This window comes from Protomyctophum bolini (assembly GCF_963924005.1).
Source record: "Protomyctophum bolini genome assembly, chromosome: 16".
Taxonomy (NCBI): Eukaryota; Metazoa; Chordata; class Actinopteri; order Myctophiformes; family Myctophidae; genus Protomyctophum; species Protomyctophum bolini.
The window spans coordinates 33,177,001-33,197,765 of record NC_137877.1 but is presented as its reverse complement, the minus strand read 5'-3'; the positions used below and the strand labels follow the sequence as shown (position 1 = coordinate 33,197,765).

The 20,765-nt window shown below is 42.0% G+C and overlaps 1 protein-coding gene across 1 annotated transcript in view; it reads right to left on the bottom strand.

The window, feature by feature from the left end:
• Positions 1 to 11,415, bottom strand: part of anos1 (anosmin 1) — a 41,681-nt gene extending 30,266 nt beyond the window's left edge. The window contains exons 1-2 of the mRNA XM_080785501.1: positions 11,172 to 11,415; positions 4,817 to 4,864 (exon numbers count right to left, since the gene is read on the bottom strand). Coding sequence (XP_080641627.1) covers positions 4,817 to 4,864; positions 11,172 to 11,366 — 243 coding nt within the window. The 5' untranslated portion in view covers positions 11,367 to 11,415. The remainder of the gene's footprint in view (positions 1 to 4,816; positions 4,865 to 11,171) is intronic.
• Between the last annotated feature and the right edge of the window lie 9,350 nt (positions 11,416 to 20,765).

Sequence of the window (20,765 nt, the reverse complement as noted above, 5' to 3'; positions counted from 1 at the left end):
TGACAGAGAATCCAGACAGTGCCAACTCGACAGCCATTTCCACCACCACAGCGTGCTTTGAGGTGTTGCGCTGGTGGTGTGGTCTGTCATCTGTGAGGACGAAGCAGGGTGTTGAGACGGACGTCTGGCCTCAACATGACCAAAAGGTGCTTTGAAGTCTATCCAAGCGCACAACAATCCCAGCCATGCCCCCACCATAAACCTTCAACAACCACCACCTACTTTATCAGATCTTTTCACTGCGCCCCAAAATATACTGCCCACCGCCAAAGAAAAGAAGGCCACACGAAGTCCTGAGTAAATTGCCATGACACACTCTTCAAGTTTGTAGCCAACGAGGAATGTGATATTTTCCCTCTGCATATGCTGTTATTTTTCTTCTTAATAAAGATTAATGCATATTCAGACCAGAGCCAGTGCTACCAATTTTATTTTATTGGACTGATTGACCTAGAAAAACACTACCGCTGGAGAACTTGGCCCGGTTCATTTTTGCCGTGAGAAAATGTGGGGGTTGGGAGCAGGGCTTGACAGCGTTCTTTTGAAAGACACTTTTGAATGAAAGACATAGTAGCATTCCAACTATTGTCATTCCAGCAAAGCCGCTCCAAAAGCTTCCTAAATGCAAAACTAAGACACATGTAATCCAAAAGTGTAAACACTCCTTTATTCTTATTCTGGTGTGTATAACTAGGGTGTGATAGGTCGGGACAAAAAGAGAGGAATGAAAAGAGGCACCTGGAAATTTGAGTGAGTTATATGAAAAACATGCACGACTCAATGCCAATAAATAGCATGTCTCCAGGCAATGTTGGTTCCTACGGGCTAATATACTGTATACTTTGTTGTATGTTTGTGTTGCTCAGTGAAATTAGTGGGTTTTCTACATGAATAACGTGTAGCAGCGTGACATTGGGTTTAACCACTTGAACTAGGCCCAGCATCCTATTCTAGCTGAGGGTGAACATTAGGTGAAAATAGCTGATCTACAAGTTCACAACACGTTGCAACAGATTGGCAATTGGGGAAAAAAGAGGGAGCCTACTATAGACCCCTGAGGCACTTTGTGTAATCCTTTTAGCATAACCTTTGACTGTACTACCTGTACTGATAATAATCATGTTAATAAAGTATTCAATCAATCAATCCGGTCAATGACGTATATAGGGTTTAAGTTGTTTAAGCTGTCATCAGCTATACCATAGCAAAAATGTGTGATCTAATTAATTTCAGTTTAGTGATCACTATTCTCTAAGTGTCACTGTTGAAGAAGTGTACAATGAACGAACAAACAGTTAAACAGTTTTGATTCTGTTTATTATAAATACTGTGTGTGGTTTTCTGACTTTCTTGAGGACCTCTAAATAATGACCATGTCCTAATGACTTCACAAGCCAAATCATGCAGGCATAATACACAGATTTGTTTTTCTTTTCCAAGGCCAGGGTAATGAATTGCAGTTGCTTATTTGCAGGCTGGCTTCTAGCTGCCTAAAGTCAATCCTAGCATTTGATTTGGAGTCTGGATCGCACCCTTGGGGGAAAGTAAGCAACCCTGTTAATATCAGCCATGCTCTGAATGTGGAAAGCTTCTTGGCCACTTCTGTACACTCTCTCTCATACACTTGCAGAAGCTTTAATTCCCACTTTTTTTTCCCCAACAGAAACCGAGAACACCCTAGAGTCTTTAAACGTTTAGGGAGCACATCGAGACTCCTCGAGTGAGATGCCTTAACAGTAGAAAGATAAAACGACAATAGGTCATAGAAAAGTCTGCTGCCTGTCCCCTTGGCGTCTCTCTGCTGAATGGAGCTGCTCGGCTGGACTAGTGTTATGGCATGATAATGACTCCCTAGGCCTCCAAACGCCACCTCTCTCTGCCCCAGAGAAAGGGCAAGCGGGTTAATTATAATGACAATAGGGACTCTGGGAGTGGGGGCCAACTCTGGACACTGCATTATGAGATGGCCCGAGATGGCTTTCCCCTCTCAAATGGACGACGGGAGGCTTTGATTTCCTGAAACGCAGACAGATGGACGGGGTCACAACATCTTTGTCTAAATAATTAAGCAGCCCTTCCACACATTATCTTCACCGGCGGGGAGCTCCCTGTGGCTCTTTAACAGAGCCCATGGGTGGACAGGCCTGTTGCCCTCACCGCACTCCCTGAGAGCCACTGCCTTTGTCTCTCTGTTTGACTGTGAGCTGTTCATGAAGTGAAGAGGCTAATCAGAGGATGTAGAGCTATTCACTGGGAGCCACTGTACAGCATGTGCCCATTTGGTGCGATTGTTAAGAGCTCCCACTATAGCTCTGTGTTTGCACACACTACACACTACACACTCCACACACACACACACACACACACACACACACACACACACACACACACACACACACACACAGCCCATAAAGTACAAAGATGGAGATGTGAAGTGTGGTTACAGTATGTGCTCTCCTGAAGCCCTGAGATGTGGACCCAAATTAAACAGCGGCATATTGTCATGACCTAGTTAGTTGGATGGATCAAGAATAACTGAACCAAAGAAAAATATATTTCCATGGATATGAAGCAGGAATAGAAATCTTGAGGGACCTTTTCAAACTATATGGAATAGCCGAATAGCAGAGCACTGTAATACCGGTGCATTATTGGATTTTAAGATGTTTCATCAAATCCAGCTGCCGATAAATTATCAGCCTCCAAGTAGGGTAAAGAAGTGCAAAGTGACATGCTTGTTAGAAGAGAGAGAACAAGAAGTCCATTAAAGAATCTCTGACATTTGCAGAGTTTCAGCAATGTTGGATGATTATGAAAACAGTGTGCTGTGCTTGGACTTGCAGCCAGCGAAAGCCTTTTCAAACATAAAAATTCTGATGAATGACTGGGGAATGCCTGGTGCCAAGAACCAATGTTGGCTATCACTGTGGAAAGGAGAGAAACAAGCTTCACTGCATTATGCTGAAAACAAAGGGTTGCCTTCTAAAGGAGCTACAACTCTATCTAATTTAGAGCACCAGAGTCAAACTTGATGACAAATTAACCTCATGTATTTTGAGTCGTTGATGTATTACATTTTGCCAGATGCTATTAGCATCCTTTTAAAAAGGTTAATTTGAATGGTGAATTTGTAAGCAGTCTTTGGGTACAGATCATGAGGAATTCACTGACAACAGTGAACATCCCTTGTAAATATTATATGCATATTTTTTTGAGGGCTATATCCAGCATTGACAATGAATGGATAATTTTACGTCATAGTGTCTGAGCAAATACACAAGTGATGATGTACCCCGTCAGGTGAAAAATTATTATATTGGTCGGATAGGCAGTGCGACATAGGTGTGAGGGGCGCCTAGCAGCCCGGACCTCTAGAATTCAAAATATGGCTATTTTAAAATTCTAATGAGCTGAGCTCAGGAAACAGCACTACTGTGTGTAAGTATAGAATTAAAAGGACAGTGCACAATAACTACATTGTTCTTAACATTGTCAACTAATTCAAATTGTCATGGTGGAAGTGATTTGAATTTCTACTCAACGTAGAAATATTTTGACATCAAACAGATGTGAATAAAAGTTGATTGTGATTAATCACAACAAAAACTGGGCCACGTTAAGTCAGCATAATGAATAAAGTCAGTCCACTTTCCCTGTAGTTCCAGTAAATCATCATTTGTAATCCCTTGATTGGCCAAAATGTTCAGCACACAAACCTCTAAGACCATGAGGCCATGCATGGTCACAGAGCATGAAATATGTTATGGTCATCAATAAAAACAAACATAAGAGTCTATTTGTTTTTATAACAGTGCCCAGTGCCCCCATGCTAAATGAATCAGTCATGTACTAAGTATGTTATGGTGCTCAAAGACCACATTTGCCATTGCAATAGCACACTTCCTGTATAATATTCATGTTTTTCTAATGCAGGGGAGAGAGGAAGGGCAAACAAAGACACGCTGCCATGAATGGTCAACTTGTGCATAATTATTGATTACATCTTGCCCTGCACAGATTTGTTTCCGAGAGTTAAATGAACAATCCAGATTTGAATGTATATTTAACTCCTCATTAGCCGACGGCACTGAAATCCTTAAGAGGAACCGAGTGTATCGTCTTCATTCTGTCTGAACCCTAATTTATACTCTGTAGTAGGAGTAGAGGATGTGATTTTTCGATGCAACTTGTTGTTGGCCCTTGATGGCAAACAACACACTGGCATGTGAGCCGCTCTAGCTGTGTGCCATCTCTATGCCGTTCTGTGACTACGGCTCAATACAATACATACACGCTCACAACACGGGAGCTTGTAGATCGGCTATTTTCCGTCTTATGACAAGGTATAAGCCATGCTCTACAGTCTGCACGGCACAGCCTGCAAGCGCCCTGTCAACAGCTCCACAAGGAGCAGAGAGAACATGTCAGCAGCATCTTCTCAGAGGAGCCGTCAACACCTGCTTTGTATCAACCTTCATCGGTACAGGCCATGAAAACACAAACAAGCAGTTCGGGGAAGTGCTTCCATGGCACACGGCCTACCGAAAATTAACAACAGCGGAAATAATCATGCATTACCTTCATAAATCAATATGTGGGAGGCGCAGTTCATGTTTTCTCTCATTAAGTCTTACTTAAAAGTGCAAACGGATAGCAATGGAAAAGAAAAAGCAATCTAGGAAGCACCTATAAATCAAGAGTATCCTCACAGGGGGGGTTCTCCCCAGCCCTCTGTGGTTGAACTTGGAATCTATGATGATGAAGTGAATATCGCTCTGCTGTATCTAAAAAACAATAGATTTGTTGGATTCATTACCTTTGAGCACTGTTTGTGATTCTGGCACCACACCAAGGATCCATTATTCTGTAAGAGAAGAAGAGAGAGAGAGGGGACAGGGGAAGGGGGGCATGAGTCATTATTTTGAGCTCTGTTGAAAACACAATTACAGTCATCAATTCATCCAATGAAAGTATTGTGAAATCCACATCTCTTCCATCAGCGTACATGTAATTACCAGTTTTTAATACCAGAGGCACACACACACACACACACACAGTCACACACACAGTCACAAACACAAACACACACACACACACACACACACACACACACACACACGCACACGCACACGCACACACACGCACACATTACAGCATGACTTTAGGTATGCTTTGTATGCTGACTGTGGCTGTGTGGGTAACATAAGCAGGGAAGTGGGGTCACAGCGTCGGTGCCAGGGAGGACCTCTGGTCAGTTTCAGTGAAGCATGGTGACCTAAGCTCTTCTACGGCGCTGTTTGATCTCTACAACAGACATCCCTGAGGTCACTGCGGCAGGAACTGATGTCAGCACTCCTGTGTAGACAGCAGATACCTCCACCCCCACCCCACAATAATTGCTGTGGAAGTGCCACTTTCTGCCTTCCAACAAGACAAACATTGGTCCTAATTGTGCTGAGTCCTGATACCTCTCTGAGATAATCCTAGGAGTCCTTGGGAGAGCGAGTAGGCCTAGATCACTTGAGCAAGTGGCTATTTTCTGAGTTCCAATAAAGTGTATTATGTGTATGTATTATGTCAATTAATAACTTTCAATCTGGTGTCCCTATTTTTGTCATTATATGCAAATATTGTCTGCCATAAAATAACTATTTTTCAAAAATAGCAAAACATGGAAGTAAATAGCTAAATAGTTGATCTACAAGCTCACAATGTGTTGCTTCCATTGCGACACGTTGTGAGCTTGTAGATGGGCTACATTTTCCACGTGACAAAGTGTTAACTGGTTAACCTATTTTGTTTGAATGTAAAAGGTAACCAGAGGCTACAACAGGTTTAAGCACTGTGGTGGAGAGCTTTGTCTTCAGGGTAGAAAGCTTGTGTGCTTCATGTCTTATTGACTCATTGATTATGCAACTTCTTTGTGTTATAATCAATGAACAAGCGGAAAGCTTATACACAAAATTAAATGGCACCTTCTTAGAAAAGGTATTGTGTTAGAGCTCTCGTTAACAAAATGTATAAATAAGCAATGAGTGTCCATTGCGCCACTATAATACGCCACTGAGGTAGGTAGGACAGACAGAGCCTAACTTTAAAGGTCTGCAGGCAAAAAGTCTGCTTAAGTTCAATGTCAAGTTCAAAGCCTTCTTCAACAATGTAATCCAGAGGAAATTTCCCATGAGACCTCAGGAGAGAACTTATCATTAAAGGGTTTAATTTGCTAACCAGTACCAGTAAGTGCTGTGCTTTCGGTGTCAAGGATAACGGTCAGGGAGCTTCAAAGGAATTTGTGATTGTATGGTCCAGAACAGCACATTTCTTCCACCAAAGGTGCAGATAATGATACAAAAAAGAAGATGAAAAACAGAAAGCTTAGCACGTTAGCAAATCAAGAGACTAGTTGCTATATTTTGCACATGTGTACAATAGCGTCTTGCAACGTGACTGTAACTTTGAAACAGAAAGATATAGGTTTTCACAGGATCTCTGCCAGAATGTGCCAGAGATTCTGTGCCAGAATGTGTATATATTCAAGGAAATATAGAACTGTACAAGTGTACATATGATTGAAATCCTTGTTGAGTGTAGAAATGTAAGAAAAGTGATCCATCAATGTTGGCCAAATTCCCCATTGGTGACACCCAGTAAATAAAACCTTGACATTTACACTGGCAGCCAATCCCTCAAGATAATTTATACAAGTTGTCACAACTCTAGACCGTGTCCTAAATCACCAGTCCTGTTTCTGACACCTCCTCTTTGCCCATCCGTCAGTGACGACAGGTCTAGATCCATGGAGCAGCTAATTTTGCAGTGTGACACTATCCCTCGTTGCATAGAAGCTCAGCGGGATGTTGCCCCAGCTGTCCGGGTCTGACCCCAACATGTCAGGGACCAATGGGGAATAATTATAGGTCAGGACTTCATCCCTGTGACTCACCCATGGCATTCCTCAGTCTGAACAGTATGCACTCTCGACGCCTGTCAAGGACTCCATGATGAAATGTTCTGAAGGCTACTATAGGATCGTATCTGAAGACACAAGCCCAGAAGGTTCAGCTTGTTCTATGTGTGTGGCTGAGGTGAGCTTGCGGCCTTTTCGGTGTTGTCGGAGTCATGTACAGGGAATTCATCCCAGAGATATGGCTCGTGTCAGCTGAGAAGTCAGAGCAGGTGGCCAGGGGGATCTCTCTATGTTGTCTAGACATCTGAGAGGAACATGGACAAAAACCCGCTTTACCTTTGAGGTCAGCATTCCTCCTTTTGAAAGTGGAAATCTTTTGTTTCTTATCGGCCTCTTTGATTTGGAGTAAACCAATCTGTCCCGCTCGGCCCACCTGCTTCTCGAGCGCCAAATGAATGAGTAACATAGACCCATTCTAAGTGACTATGATGACTCCTTGAACTATTCTGGACAGGTTTCGAGTCAGGACCAAAGAGTGCAGACTAGCGTCCCTGAGTGTCCTTCAACAGCCCAGGGGTTCTCAGCTGACACCCAAATAGCTAACCCTTCAGGGCACATGTTGTGTGTGTGTGCGCGCGCATGCGTGCACGTGTCACTGTGTGTGTGTGTGTGTGTGTGTGTGTGTGTGTGTGTGTGTGTGTGTGTGTGTGTGTGTGTGTGTGTTCATGTGTGTGTGTGTGTGTGTGTGTGTGTGTGTGTTCATTCATAAATTATTCACTTTGTATGAATTATTTGATAGGGGTTGTGAAAGTGAGCTAAATGTGCTCTCTGTCCACATCCAAGGTTAATAAGAAAGCGTGGGTGATCAATTTCAACTAATGATGGTCCGAGGTTGTCTCCAGTTAGGAATGCAGGCTGTTTGTCAGAGGAGGTAACTGGAAGGGTGTAGCAGCAATGGGGATGAGGGGGAGGTAGATTTACAGACAGGACTGTCATGGTTTAAAAGCATTTACAGTGAGGTGAGGCCAAGCTACATAGACCCCTATTCATCCGCTGTCTTCGCTAATGAAAAACTCCACACATGAGAGGAGCTCTGGCTGTGGTTTTATTCCACCACGAGCTATTTAATATCAAAGGCAAAAACAAGGGGACACGGAAAAACTACTTTCCAATGTTTTTTCTTCCCCGCGCTAAAAAACACAAATCTCACACAAGTGCAACACTTAAACTTCACTACGCTGCACGTTGGAAATGAATCGCTGAATTTAAGATGTTCTACTTTTATGACTTTGAATGTAATAACAAGACCTTATAGACACACCTTGTTTTTGGCTTTACAGGTCCTCACATAAATAATCCACCACAGGCCCGATGCTTTCAGAATGCATTAGTGAACAGAGGCCCCAGTTCGCTCTTAATATTTTAAAGTGTCCAAGGCTAATATTTATGGCTGGGTGTTCCCCTCTGTCTATTGTACTGGGGTGACATGTTCCCCATAAGTGGAGTAAAATATCAATAAATACATCTGTATTTGGAAATAGTATGACATTAATAAATCTATCGAAGCTATAAATCTGACAACCAATAACGTACCCATGGGTTTCCCAACTCTGTAATGCCACGGTCTGTTTCCACTTAATTAATTTGTAATTTGTGACAATTAAAACGGCATCTGATTTGCACCCTGATTCAGCCATATAAAAGAACAGACTTGGGTACGAGTCCACAGCAGCTGCAAGCGCTAAATAATTTTGTCAGATTCACACCAGTATTCGGAGAGTGTACAAATTGATTAGAAAAGCCAATATGAAAAACAGATTTTCTAAATTCCAGCTGTAAAAATGTGTTGGAACACATTGGTCTCTAGCACTATCTAAATGAGTCCAAATCCAAATGAGAAGCAGTCCCTCCAGATTATGTTATACTACTTATATATTAAAAGTAAATCACCAACAGTGGGCTAATTAGGCTTCCTTTGACATACTGCTGAAACATTTCATTTCCATTAGAACAGAAAGCATTGTGTGTCTTGGTCTCCTTATCGAGTATTAAATGACCCCTAAAGGATGAGTGCTTTCCGAGTTGAATTAAGGGGTCTGCCGTCTCAATCATTTGAGTGGAGCACTGAAGCGCCCGTCGGCCCATTGCTGTAATAAGATCTGCCAGAGGAAGCAGATCCACCTGTAGGTTGTGCTGACTGAGCATGCGCCAGTGGCGAGGCAACACTACATGAGAGCTTATCACATTTAGCCCAAGTGGGCCCCTGCATTTAGCAGGAAGGTGACCTCAACGGAGCAGCATCATACCTAATAAATTATGCTCCGCTGCTACGCGACGGTGTCCCGCACCGGAAATAGATGATCTACACATCTCACACACCATGTTGCAGATGTGATGTGCCAGCTGTGAGCTTGTAGATCATCTATTTTTGGTGTGTGACATGACCATTATGTGACAAATATTTACATCAGATTTCAGAAGCTCAGTGTGTATCATCTACAAGCCTACGAGGTGTGATGCTGGCATTTGGTGCCAGGGCCATGGGCTGGGGGGAGGAGAACCATGTGTTTTTGCAGCTGACTAGACAGCCCCCCCCCCCCCCCCCCCCCACCCCTCCAGTCCATACGCGCGCACACACGTGTGCACGCACGCGCACACACACACACACACACACACACACAGAGAGAGAACACAGTACGTAAAACAGTCCTCACTGAGTATCAGCAACAATTGCCATCTATTCTTAGACCAGCAAAGTTGCTCATGCAGACACCATTATCAACTCCCCAAAAACTACCCTTCAGACAAGTATTTCCTTCTAATTTTCTCCCTCTGTGAATACACCTGAGGTTAGCCACATAGGAGACCGAAACTCTGCAGTCAATTATCAAGACTATTAGCTCTTTATTTAGAGGTGGAACCTCATCAATTACTTTTCAATCTCTTTTGACTTCTCAGTGGGCTGGTGGCTGATTTCATGCCTCAGTCAACAGTGACACATTCACAGTCCCCAATAGCAAACCCCTATACGAACAATAGCCTACCAGAATCCTTGACCAGTTGTTCCATAGGAAATCCTAAGATTAATGAAAGCTCTCAAACATCAAGATAATACATGACTTGAGAGAGGGAGACAAACAATGCAATGGGAGTTGATTCATCTGAGCTAATTACAATTTAACATCACTACAATGCATCTTCCTGACAATAATAGATACGGATTAATGTACTTAGTGGTTATAGAGAACGAAAAGCCTTGCAAATGCAAATGAGGCAAGTAAAAACACAGGCAGTGGATGGAGATAGATGGTGAAAAGGAGCAGAGGGTAGAAGGATCATTGGCCAAGTCCTTGTTCTGGAGTCCTGGCAGAGAACAGTGTGTCCAGTGGAGGATGAAAAACAACTTCTGACACCACATACCAATTCACCCAGAGGACAAAGCTAATTCCTTAGCAAATAACTTCAAACATAAAGTGAATCACAACAGCTCTGTGGGAATGCTGGTCTTATAAGGTCGTCATTAATTTTAAAGGCAGTAGCTGCACTTGCGTGAGGGCAAGTTAAGTTGCCCATAAAATAAATTGGTTACAGAAGAGGCCACCAATATGACGTCTAAAGTGAAGTCCCTCGCATTTACATGCATAATGAATGGTACATGTTAGACTACGTTAATCACACACAACAGAAAGGAATTGGCTTCATTTAGGCAACGTAGGCTATTAACAAAGCATAAACCCATGTCCAAAATACTGCAGTAGGCAGCAGCCCATGTTGTTTATCCACAACTCGTTTTGTAGGCTATAGTAAAATGATCTGTCATCTGTGCTATTGACATCATTCATTAAAGTAAACTACATTGTCATATCGCAGCGGCATACCTGTGCGGAGATTTGGGACCAGCACAGGACACTTGTAGTGGGAAAGATCCCTAATTTTCCTGCCAGTAGGCTAATAATCAATAATCATAGAGGCAACATGAAAAAGTATGTCAGTACCTATAGCTCTGTTAGAGCTATGGACCAGAGCTGCTACTCAGTACCATGGTGACCTGCTGCTCAGTGCTCATATCACATGCAGTCACATATTGTGGACCCGGGAAGCCGTTTTAATGAGGGTTGCCTAAATTGAAGAATAATTCACTGACGAGATAATAAAATGCGTGATTTATTTCGTGTTGCCTATTAAATTGAATCCAGATAGAATAGATGAGTGGAAAGTTGTTTTGGGGGGCACAAGCCTATATGTGACCACCACATGCTCCTACCTGAGAGTGCTTGAAAAAAGCCGAGATGCGAGTGATGTGCAGGCTGAGGCATCTCGAAGCGCATCTTGCTCGGTAAATACTGGCAGTGAAGAAAGTGTCGTCCTGCTTCCTCGCATGCACGCTTCCCGGGGCTATTAACACTATAATCCATAGACACAGGGTCGCACACACGTTTACGTTCCTGGAAAACATCATGGTCCGACAGTTGTGTATTTAATCCCTCCACAGATCGGACTACACTGCGTGTGCTGTGTGGACTCCGCTGGAGAAACTAAAGAAACTTCAATTATACACTAGGGAGGAGTCAAGGGCTGATGCGCTCTGCTATTGGAGGATCTCCTGGTGATTGACATGCACGGTGGGTGTCTAGCAGGTATACCTAAGTGCAGGCCAATCAAAGACGTGAACAGGTTGTGTGATGTGTGGACTGTAGGCTACTTGTGGTGATGATGGTGACTCGTGAGCCAAGAAAACTATTGCATGTAATAGAAATAGCCTATCATATTATTTCACATTACAAATGTTGCATCTTTTCTATCACCGACTGCTTACTTCAATAAAAAATAAAAATGTTGTCTCTATAAAAAATATATAGTTATGTGTCTGTTACTATTTATTCTGATGGTTATGAGTGTTTAGTCAGTGTTTAATTCAAGATAATTAAACAATGTTGTGATGACAATCAAAAGGCACTGTGTTTGCAAGTTTATTGTTGACATAGTCAGTAGTTACAGGACAGTATCATAGCCTAACCTGATGTCAGTGATTGAATTTTTTTACAACTGACTTCTGAAGGAAAACTGTTGGCGTGTTTGTACAATGCTACAATTTAGGCATTTAGCAGATCCAGTAAGCACGAACAAGCAATAACTACAATTTCATCACCACCACCTACAGAGAACATGTCAACTCTAGTGTGGCTGTCAGACCCACTGCCATCTACTGATGGTAGCCTACAACTCATCAACAATGTAAACCAGACAGGCCCGTCTGTATCAAGCCCTCACATATGGCCCTGGTGAAGCATGCCAACATCCCAGGGAAGCCCTTTCCGTTTAACAGTAGCTTGGAAAAACTATTGTACATGGAAAACAATTAAAACCATCCTAAAATAAATTCCTCAAGATGGACTCCCAACTTTTGGCAACATCTCATAGCCCGAGGTATGGAGAAAATATGACATGTAGGAAAAGCTGGAGTTCTCTGCCATTTATTAGAGTAAAAGAGTGAGTATTTAATTGGAAAGTTCCCTAGAGGGTTTACAAGAGAGTCTTGCTCTGCCTTTCTCAGCTTATGGAGTACTTCCCTGCACACCATTACAGCAGCAGCTTAACTTTTATGGGTGTTGCTCTTAAACTGTATACAGAATGGGACAGAAACGGAGACTCTTACAAAACATCATTAGATTTGGCTCAAGTAGCTACCTTGCCCGGGGCAGGGGGGTGGGGGGGGAGGGGGATGATGCACTTGTGCCAAATGATTTAGCCCTTGCCTCTAATGAAATGTTATTGTGCCCGTACAAGTACATCCTGGAAAGAGACAGGGATTGCCTCTCAAAGCTTCAATTTCCATCCGACTCCATTGCTATATAGACTTCATAGAAACTCAACATTCTACCTGGTCAGAACAGACGGTTTGTGCAAGAAGAGTCATCATGAAAACCATCCCATGGAGGTACGATGGCAGGGTGGATTTGGTGTCCATTTCCCTGGTGGTCTGAGACACAGTGTAACTTGCGGTGAGAGATCCCTTGCCACTCTTAAAATATTTAAACACGGATGTCTGTGTACCTTAAAAACGGTGTAATGGCTTAATTTGTTGGCTTATTACAGCCATGTGTGGTAGGGGATTTTATGGTGTGTGGTGAAGGAAACACACTGCCTGTGTGCGGTCCTAATGTCTCCTGCAGCCTGTGGGACACACATCCCTACGACGCCATGCTTTCATTGACTGGGAAAAGCCTCTGCCAATAGTGAACTAAGGCTATAAAGCAGGATTGAGAGGAGCTATTTGACTGGGCAGATCGAGGAGGGACTTTATTTCTGCTGCAACCTATGTCACTGCCTTTGATTCATACCAAAGATTACAACTATTATCCATTAACCACTTGCGTCTCCATAAATAGTGTTCATAAATAACGGAATTGGTGGGAAACCCAATAATGCACAAAATAAGGTGAATGTTATTCACTATAGTGCCAAGAAGCCTTTCAAACTCAACCCACTTGCACAGGCAGCTAATGTCTTGTTTTGTTCATTACACTTCTTCTATTTTAAGCTCTGACCAATTGGGAAATAGTCCAGTATTACGATTCTTTGGCTCACAATTCAACCTGTGTGCCTCTTGCATAACATAAAGTACAATTTTGAAGGGGCGCTAGCCCCTCCTATATCCAGCTTTTAGTTACAGTCCACAAACTTTGTCTTAAACCAACTAGGAATTAAATTCCCATTGACAATGAATGGAGAATGTTATAGTGTCTGATGAAATCGTCCATGCTTAGACCCCTTATCCCTAAATTACTATTTTGAAAAACATTTATATATTTTTTAAATAGTTCAACTAGCCAATCTACATCAACACATTGTGAGTTTGTAGATCAGCTATTTGAACTATTTTTAAATGTTTTGAAATAGTAAAAAATTGTGAATACATTTCGGGATAAGGGGTAAGTGGCGCAAGATATAGCCAGTGTCTATTTTACGTCATGATGATGTGTACGATGATAACAGCGGCCCTCACTTCACACAGGTGTGATTTTAAATTATACCATTGTGTTATGTTCTGTTGCGTTTACCACATCATGGTATTGTTCCAAAAGCAACTGTCGAGGATTTTGAATCCCCATCATTTTATGTTGAGGGCTGTGAGACCCCAACACTTCCTTCCTTAATCCCCATCACCTCAGTGTGCCCTCTGACCCTTGCAGCCCTAACAACCCCTTCTACCCAAAACCTTTCTCTGATTCTACAACCTCTCCCATCGACCTCATTCTGACCCTGTTGAAGAAGGGCCACATAAATAATACCAATGTTATTTATGTGATGTGAGAGGCAAAGATTGAATGATGTTACTTATCCTGTCATGTATTGATGTTGGCGTTTCATTATATACTTGGATTGAATGTCCATAATGATTCTGCTTACTGCAGCTGAGTTTGTGTACAAAAAACTATTTTGTTACACTGCAAGTCTATAAGCTAGCTCTTTCTTTAAATAGGACCTCCTCTAGGATCAATTGATAAGGCTATGTCCCAGTGGCAAAGGCACCCACTGCAGTCCCGAGGTTAAAATGTGGGCTTGTGTCACAGGATACGACACACAAGTCTAAAAAAGATAACAAGCCAGCATCGGTTTTCAGACAGTATACAGTTTAGAAAGCAGATACATAGCAATCAAACGCCCTGGTATCTTTGATCCTTAAAAGCGCAGGTGGACTCATTGTTGTTCGCTCCTGTGATGAGAGGCCTCGTGGATCAGAGGAGACAATCAGCTTTGTTGTGAGTACTGGCTAACAAAACAAAAGATGGCAAAAGTATTAAGGAACAAATCCTGCCCCAATAGCTGTAAGTAATTATAACTTGGTATAGCATAATAACATATACATTAGAACATGTCTGTGTAAATTGTGACCCTATGATTGTATCATACATTAAACATTGAATCCAGGGGTATTAGGTGTAGTGAGGCTTGTTGATTTCCTTTTTTGTTTAGTTATTGAGTATAGTTTTATTGAAGATGCTGATCTTTGAACCAGAGAGCTTACAACTACAATAATTTAGAAGAACATTATCTTTGGGGGAAAAAGTTATATAAATGTTTAAACTAGGTATGCTATGGTTCAGATAATGAGCACATTACTCATGTATGCATCTTGTGAAGGCACAGGCATTTGGATACTTAGTATCAACATAATACAAACTGTCAAAATGTTATATGGCCCTTAACTTAAACCTGTAAAACAAGAAGAGACTGAAAATGCAAAGACCTGTCACACTGGTGCATGAATGAACTTGTATCCATGGCTTCCATTTCAACTGGAATTATCACTGCTTAATCTATACGCAAGGTGCCCATAAAGGTACTGAGATAGCTACTTGAAACAAAACCAAAGCAAACACAACAACAAACATTGTATGTGTCTCTAACAGCAAGCACCTGTGATTACATCATCCTAACAGATATAATCTACCAAGACGAAGCAGTCAACGGTGAAACCGTACCTTTGATACGGCTGCAAATTAAAAGCAGAAAGTTGTTGCATCATTTACTGAGCCCAGACAAAGCTATCATGATCAGTGAACTGACAGCATTGCTGTCTGTCTACCACCAGGGGGATGGTCTGTAAGAACATGATTTCCCCAAAATTCACTTTGGCTTTGAAGAATTCTTGGCATGAAAGAGGAGTTGATATCAATCCATATTTTGGTCTATTATTCATGATCTGCTTTTGAATGTGTGAGCCATACACAGTTTGTTCAGTCTATAATTGCTATTTCACATTTACCACTGATTAATTTATGACTTAAATAAATAATTTACTGTAGGCCTACGTTTTTATTGCTACTAGTGTTGATGTTGTGTTGTATATTATTGTATGTCTTTAAATGTCTAGATAAATGTAATACACAGACAGGACCATAATGGAAACAAGCCCTTAGGGCTTTTTGTGTTATCCTTTTAGCACCATTGTTTAATTGCACCACTGTACTATTTGCAAACTGTTAATTAAGTATTCAATCAATCAATGTGTGATATATTTCTTTATGCTTCTAAAAGGTCACTTTCTATCTGATATGAATTCTCAGCCATACAGACATTCTTTTGTTTAGGCTATTCCTGATTATATTTCAACTCTGTTCAATTCTCGCATGTTCTCCAGAGTTTCCAACATGTGCTGTGAAAATATTTATCCTACTGTATATATGCGGCTGGAAAAATAAATCACTTTGTGTGGTAGAGCTTTAAATAGATGCCCATGGAATATGTTCCTCCTTTCACCACCTCCTGAAACAATTCAGCACTGTGTCATATTGGAGGAATGGAAACGAATTATTAGTTGTAGTTCTTTCTACTACAACTCCTGTTTCAGTCCTGAATAGTTATATTTTGTTCTCAGTGGAGTTTTACCATGGTAGATTTAATGCCTGGATGTCCCTTGGTGGTAGTAATCAAAGTAGACAGTGATGTCTATGTCTTTGGGTGGCCAGATGTGTATTTCAGATTGTACACGTTGATCAGATACGACAAAAAGAATATAAGAGGAGAGCATTGTGCAAAACCCTATTATGCAGTTTAACTTAAATGCCCATGCAATCACACTATATAGATGACAATTAAGATATGACATATCTCATCTGAAAAGGGGGGCCCATCAATTAAGCCACATCTCTCTTGTATACCACTAGATGGCAATGTTTCCATGCGTACGTTTTAGGCACCAGCTGCCTCCCAGCATTTTGCATCTCTCTCTCTCTCTCTCTCTCTCTCTCTCTTTTCCAGGAGATGATCCAGCATTAATACACAACAATGGTGAATTTTGCTATGGGGATTTTGTTCTCTCGTCTGAGGCAACAATTATCAGATATGATGGAAACAAGAACACATTTAGACATTTCCTATAATGTTCCTCTCTCACGCACACGCACGCACGCACACGCGCACGCGCACGCACACACACACACACACACACACACACACACACACGTGTACTAATGCACACACATGCGTGCACAAATAGAATACAAAGGACTTCCATTGTGATTAATCTCCATTAAACATTGGGATTACAGTTTGTCTTTTACTCTGCCTTAGCCTGATTCATACTCTGTTGTAACACAAAAAATAAATCATAAATCAGGCTGACCCTCTCCAGCTATAATATAGCATATACATATAGCCACTATATGTAACTTCCAAAGCTCACTTCCTTGTACAAGACAGCCAATGAATTGATTATTCTATTTCATGGACATACAGTAAGTCAGGCGGATGGATAGGTGACCTATATTACTGTTGTCTGTGGCTGAGAGGAAGCCCATTACACAGCATTATGCTGCCATGACAAAGCAATAGGCTGGCCACTGATCCTCTGCACAGCAGTAACTAAAGCAGACATTGCCCATCCCCCACCTAACTAAGCAAGCAATTTAATGTCACAGGGAGAGATTTCCCTGGGCAGAAAATGCTAAAATCACAAGTGACCACTGATTGTAAGCTGAATGCCAGGTTAACCCTATACCCCAATATTAATGTGTGGCTCACTAGCATGTTTTCCGCTATCGGCCCAATATGATTAACAAGGATATTAATGTGATAGAATATGATTAACACTGTGATAATAATGTGATAGAATTCTCTCAGAGTAACATTTATTTGTGCAACTTTTTGGGTTATTTACCAACTGAACAATATGCAGCCATAATATGAACAAATAATAGGTGTTCTAAATATTGACATAGCCTATTGAGCTAGTCCTGGCCATGGCAACTCTAAAAGAGACATTACTACTGAGATACTGGGAATGAGAAGACATACCGGTAACTGTCATGTGCGGAAAAGTAAAATAGTAGTGCATTATCAAGACAGACAAACATGGTCAAAATAAATGTTCCCCAATTGACTTGGCTATAAATAGTATTTACTAGTGGCACAGCCCCGCTATGATAATAATGACATTGCATAATGTCTGAATAGATAGGCTATATACAGAAAAATGATGACAATAATAACATAGTAATACTCCACAGTGTTCAAGTCTGTTTTGAAATATCAAATCAAATTTAATCGTACACTGGATTCAATGCTAACAAGTATGTCATTGTCCATGGAAAACCATCTCTGACATTTCATCTGTAGCTTACCATTAAAGCAATTTGCTTAAACACATTGGAGTGTACTTCCTGCAAGAATCCAAATTATCCAATGACCTTAAATTTCCTGTTATACTGTATATATTCATTGCTACGTCTACATGTAATAATACCTGTAATAAATAAAATGTTTTCTTTTCTGACAGCGAAGGCAGGATTATAACGTACTGACATAACTAGGAATCCTAACACTGTACTATCATTATGTTTCCTTGATTTTCTTTACCAATCTTGAAAATTACAAGGATCCTCGTAATGTAAAAACTAAACCACAGAGTTAAGAACGAGAGCCCGAAATGATAAATGGGTGCAATCAACAGCTCAAAGTGGGAGTTGATTGCTCGTTGTAACAAAGAGATGTAAACATAGCAGTAATAAGTATTGTAAAGTCATTGAGAGGCATTTTACTGCCAGGTCGAGGGGGGGAGGGGAGGTCTGTTGGATCTACAGGTCATCACCCCTTGACCTCTGACCTCGGCCCTTGAATCTCTGACATCTGTCTGCTTTTTCCCGCCCTTAACCCCCCCCCCACACCTTACCTCTGTCACAGGAATTTGTCTGGGCAAGGATGTTTCTAAAGGAATACATGTTCCTCAACATTCACAATTATTCCTGAAAAGTCTTACATCACGACTTGACTTACAAAAAGAGATGTACATGTATGTGTACTGTATACATGAACTTCAATTTTGTATCCATCCCTATGTCTTTATCCACCAACTTATGTGAAAATCTGGGATATGTGGCTGAATATATCAATTTCTTGTGCGTCTCTCTTTGTCTGGAAATTGGGTCTGTATGACATAACAGTGTACCATAGAAGTCCTTATGCTGTCTTCTTGTCTGTGTAGTTAGTAGCAGAGGGGGAGGGGAGGAAGTGGGTGGGGGAGGGGTGGGTACAGTGTTACTGAGTAGTGAGTACACAAAGCACTCTCTCTTTCAAACCACACACACACACTCTTTCTCTCACACCCACCCACACACACAGACATGCATACACGTACACACACACACACCCATATTGAAGGACTGTCCTTGCTCTGCCAGATTGGCGGGCATGCACGAGCACACACACACACACACACACACACACACACACACACACTTCTCCAATATGTCGATGGACACTGTAATACAATAATGAGCACAAGCGACCCAACTGAAAACAACTGAATACCCACACTGCTACAGGCTGAGCTTTCCCCACGCTTCCCATGGCTAATAACAGCACAACAAGAGTCGTGTGACTCACGGCACCCTTCCCCCACCACTCCATATTACCATCTCTCCTCAGTGCTGTCTACAAAGGTCATGTGACCCTCATCAGCTTCCCGGGTTGGGGGAGGGGCGGCAGATTGAACCTGTTCTTTGTTAGGAGGTCAGCCCCAGCTCCATGGCAGGAAGAGCCGCCTACCATGCAATCTCTAATAGAAGGGCAGCAGCAAGGCTGCAAATCCACCGCAGTAGAGAATAGAGATGAAGGGGATCCATATGCGTTTTTGAGCGCTTGTGCGTAGGAGAGCTTGTGGAACAGGCTGGAGTCTGCAACCGAAAGCCTTTATTGCGACCATAGGTCACTGTTTACTATGAAAACTTGCATTTCCCGTTAGTGTCACGCCTTCTACTTCATGGGGGTTTATGGAGGTTGGCATCCAAATTGTTGCATTACCGCTCCAGTCAGTGTCACACCTCCATATATGGTCACGTCTGGTGACGTCACACATCGTGACATGTCACGGTCACAACACCATATATGGCCGTCTCCATATATGAAGATCACAACACTGACCTCATCATACCCTGGATAGCCACATGGAGAAGACTGGATCATCACCTAGATCTGCATATGATGGAGCCGGGTCCCAGCAACTCTACATCTGACCTCAAACCCATAGATCTCCATATATGAAGCTGACCTGTTCTGACATTCCATATGTTGATCCTTCCCCAATCCCCACCCGTCCTTCCTCTTCAATGTCTCCCTTTTGACTTATACCTGTCCATTCAAACTGTAGACGGGCCCACCCCAAAGTTATTATTAAAGTTCTCCACAGGCTGACCTCATCAAACCCTGTACATTCAAGACACGCTCCATATATGGCTAGACCTCATCAAACCCTGTACACTCAAGACACTGCCCCCGCTGCCACCCTTAGATCTCCATATATGCAGCCGTTCTGACATTCCATATGTTGATCTTCTGATTGGCCGAGCCCTAAACGTGCCCTCTTTTGATTGGCCGGGTAATAATATTACAGTAATATATTACTAGTAACTAGTTACTGCCCAACACTGATTATGGTTAGCAAAACATTTAATGATTAGCATACTTACATCCTCTGACATCACACTCATGTCGCCATATGACTCAGCTGGCCCAGAGCTGTATAGATGAAAGTTGCGCCACCTCTGTTCCCTTCATTGGGCCACCGGGCGGCTATATGAAGCCCAACAGTGACAAAGCCCTGCTGGACCAGAAGTTGACAGATGCACTGAAATCTATGGGTCACATGGTTTGACCAAACATCTTTGTTTGATGTGCAGAACACAGCCATCAAACCATGTGACTCTCATTGGAAAAGCATTGTGGCAGCCATTAAACACAGACAAGACACAGAACTGTGTGTATGGGGCCCTACACAACCGTTTGTTTTGGTTTCATCAATGACAATGACAATGACAACTTAAGTCAACTTAAGATGCAAAGTTGATTCATGATTGCT